General features: G+C 45.2%; 1 protein-coding gene across 1 annotated transcript; it reads right to left on the reverse strand.

The window, feature by feature from the left end:
- Nucleotide 1: 1 nt before the first annotated feature.
- Nucleotides 2-3,303, reverse strand: CSUI_004060 (uncharacterized protein). Its single transcript, XM_068064255.1, has 3 exons — nucleotides 2,874-3,303; nucleotides 1,323-2,094; nucleotides 2-674 (listed from the first exon to the last, which is right to left on the reverse strand). Exons 1-3 carry the CDS (start codon nucleotides 3,019-3,021, stop codon nucleotides 533-535), a joined length of 1,062 nt encoding a protein of 353 aa, XP_067923777.1. The 5' UTR covers nucleotides 3,022-3,303; the 3' UTR covers nucleotides 2-532.
- Between the last annotated feature and the right edge of the window lie 358 nt (nucleotides 3,304-3,661).

The raw sequence follows: 3,661 nt of genomic DNA on the forward strand, positions 1-3,661 counted from the left end.
TAATCTATCTATCTATCTATGGTGGACGACGCATCAGCCACGACTGCGATTTTCGCACGTAATTTTTCCGCGTGACGCAACGACGACGGTGGAGAGGGAGGGGGCTTGACTGAGAGAAAGAGAATACGATCAGGCAGTCTACCTACCTATCTGCATTTCCATAGACCCACACACCGCTACCCATCCATACATAAAGAGATACATACACTGCAGATACTATCTATCGATTCATAAAATTGCTTCTTGGGACGGCTTGATACATCATCGTCTTCCCCGATAAGGGTTTAGAAGAGAAAGAAAAGAGACAGAAAGAAAACACGAAAAGAGACAGAGAAGACGCAGGAAAGATATAGAGATCTCTGAGAAGAGAGAGAGAGAGACCCAAAGGAAACTCGCTCAAACCACACAGCAAGCAGCAGGGAAGAAGTCTTCGCTCGCTCTTCTTCTTGTGCAGACGCTGTGTGAGAAATCCAAGAACGGCGAGAAGAAGAAAAGAAAAAGAAGAGAATATGTTTCTTTCACAAGAGGGAGTTTAAAATCGACCATACGCATAGCGACTTTTCGCAGCTGTCGATGGAGCGGACGAAGAAGAAGAAGACGAAGAAGAAGAAATCGGCGCATGCACTCGGGACGAAGAAGAAGAGCTATCATATCCTCCTCCTCCTCCAGTGTATCTACAGAGAAAACAAAGCCACAGACATCATGAGCGCTAGATCGGATGCGGAAGGACCATCAGTAGAACGTTTGAAAAGGTGCCACGTGTCTCACTTATTCCGTGCAGGAAGGAGACATGAAGCAGGATACTATTTAGTCATTATGATATAGCAGAGAAATCTCACAAGGAGAGGGATGACGTCAATTCTTGAGAGAGCTTCTGAGAGGATGGAGGGAGTGCCTATCCACTCACGATCAAAGTGGATGTACACCTCCTTTGTCCGTATATAAGACGAGCCTTTTGCAGCAGCCCTGTCATACTGAGAGAAGACATAAAGACACCTCCACTCACACACCCAGTCCCACCCCTACTTCAGCTCCTCTTCCACCTAAGATACACAAAAAGATCTATCTATCTATCTATCTTTAATCTATCTATAGCATCCTTATGTATATGTACATATATATAGAGAGAGAGTGAATAGAGAAGGCGGGTGATCAAGCTCATAGAAGATTCTTGAGGATTTGCTGAAGAAGAGACGTGACTCTTTTGAGGCGTCTCGTCTCTCCAGTCGAGAGAAAGAGAGGAAATCTGTACAGGATGATGATAGAGATTTCCATTCCATCCTGCGCATGCACATGACCGTTTTCTTCTTTTTTTCTCATACCTCTGCTGCTGTGGCTGGTCTAGCATCGATCCCCCCCCCACTCCTCCTCTCCCTGCTGCTTGGCTAGTATTGTTTCTATTATTGCTATGTGTGTAAGGCCCTCTCTGGGTGATATAAGGCGTAGTCTTGTTGTCGCTGTGGCTATTGTACGAAGAAGCCCCTGCAGAAGATGAAGAGGAAGGATAAGACATCCCCCCCGAGTTATAATGGTAGTACGAAGAAGACTGCGCAGGCCCTCCTCCTCCTCCTCTTCCTCCTGACGCCGAGGCTTCTCTCATGGCCTCTCCTCCCCCGGCAGGTAACTCTTCTCTTCTTCCTGGCGCTTCGCCAAGGTTGGGGTGTGAAGAGAGAGAAGAAGAAGTGTGGAAATAAGGACCGGGAGGAGAAGAATTGGAAGCTAATGAGGATGAAGAAGAATCCAATGAATGATGAGGGGGAGGATGAGAACCATACGAAGCAGAAGAAGAGAGATAGCTACCACCACTACTGCTATGGCTATACGAGTCGTCTGCTGAATAAGAATTCTGCAGATGATACTGGCTATTACTATTACTATGGCTATTGGTATTGCTGCTACCACCCGACCATGTAGAAGAAGACGTGAGGGGAGGAGAATAAGAATGTTGAGGAGGAGGGGGGTTGCGGTGAGAATAGTGGGGATGAGCTGCTTCTCCTTCTCCTCCTTCTGTCATACGTCGATTGTAAGAAGAGCTAGCTAATGTCGATTGCATCGAGTTACCACTGTCATGGCTGTTAGGGTGATAATAAGAGCCTGAAAGAAGGGACAGAAACACACAGAAGAAAGACACCCAAATGAACGCACAGAAAGATAATCTCCTCGAGACAAGGAGACAGAAAGATTGCAAACATGAAAGAAGAAAAAGATAATGATGAGACAAAGGACAGACTCGTCCATACGTGAAGAAAATGTAGTCAAGTCAGAAAGAAAAAAGCCCTCCATCTTCTCCTCTTACCACAAAAATGAATGAGACACATCCATCAATCGTCTTATATACGGTCCTACACCCATATAAATATATATATATATACCCTAACCCTAAATATATATGTATATTTATATATGTAGATATGTAACACCCTCCTCGTCCCCCTCTTCATGATCCTCTTTTTGTAGTCAATCCATCCATCTATCCTCGCCTGCTCTTCTCTAAGTCTCCGCATGCAAATGCACCCCCCCATAATAGTAAATCATCCTACTCCTTCTAGACCCTCTTGTCTTCTCTCTCGACCAACTACTCCAAACAAGAAAAGCGAAACAAAAACACCCCCCACCCCGCTTATCTATCTTTAATCTATCTTTAATCTATCTATCTTTAATCTATCTATCTATCTATCTTTAATCTATCTATCTATACACCTCCTCGTCCTCCTCCTCCTGCTGCTTGTCTCGAATCCCCCGAGCGCGCAAGAGGAAGAAAAGAAGGAGGACTATTAGTGGTCCCACTAGGATAACTACTTTAACTGCTAAGATGAAGATGAAGAGAGTTGATCTAGAGGGGATGTTCCCCGCTAGCTCTGCGGCCGCCCCACCATTATTGTGAGGAGGACCTGGGTAGCCTCTTCCTCCTCCTTCTCCTCCTCCTGCAGGGGATTGATAAGAATAAGAAGAAGAGTTTTCGTAACTTTCTTCTCCTCTTCCTCCTTGCTGCGGATGGACCTTGTAGCTACTATTATTCATCGTCGTGTTGTAGCCACCTCCGAGCGACCGATACGATTCTTCTCCTTCTCCCCCTCGATGGTTAAAATAAGACTGAGAAGAATACGACGAACAGGAAGATGACGAAGACGCGACTCCTCCTCCTACACTCTCTTGCTGAGGTGTATATACAGCAGAAGAGGAAGAAGAAGGGTTTCTTGAATCGACCGATGTTCGCCATCTCTTCGAAGGCGGAGGAAGCTGTGGCCGACACCCTCCGCCCGGATAAACATACGACTCTTCTTCTCCTCCTCCGGGTCTGTATGAGGAACAACAGGAATAGGAAGAGGGAATGAGGAAGATGGGTAGGAACAAAATATACACATGCGAGATGTTGAAGGGGGAACATATACCACACATGTAAAGAAAGACATACCAATGTCTTCCTTTACATGTGCCCTCCCTCGAGAAAGAGAACAAGAAAAAACAACACCCTCTTCACGACATGCACATCAATCTACCCAACAGAATATATATCTCAATATATATCTATACATGTGAAGATATATATATATATAAATATGCTGACGTATGCTTGTTGATGGGAGACTTAGGAAGTGGTTTACTTCACTCTTGACCTTCCCTTTGCTTTCCACTCGAGAGAGAAAAAGGAAAGAAAGAG

This window comes from Cystoisospora suis (assembly GCF_002600585.1).
Source record: "Cystoisospora suis strain Wien I chromosome Unknown contig_1821, whole genome shotgun sequence".
In the NCBI taxonomy this organism is placed as follows: Eukaryota; Apicomplexa; class Conoidasida; order Eucoccidiorida; family Sarcocystidae; genus Cystoisospora; species Cystoisospora suis.

Coding starts and splice junctions, on each gene's coding strand:
- CSUI_004060 (XM_068064255.1), bottom strand. CDS start 3,021: ATGAATAATAGTAGCTACAAGGTCCATCCGCAGCAAGGAGGAAGAGGA. Junction 2,095..2,873: donor AGGTCCTCCTCACAATAATG/GTGGGGCGGCCG, acceptor CCCTTCTTTCAG/GCTCTTATTATCACCCTAAC. Junction 675..1,322: donor GACCAGCCACAGCAGCAGAG/GTATGAGAAAAA, acceptor TTTTCTCTGTAG/ATACACTGGAGGAGGAGGAG.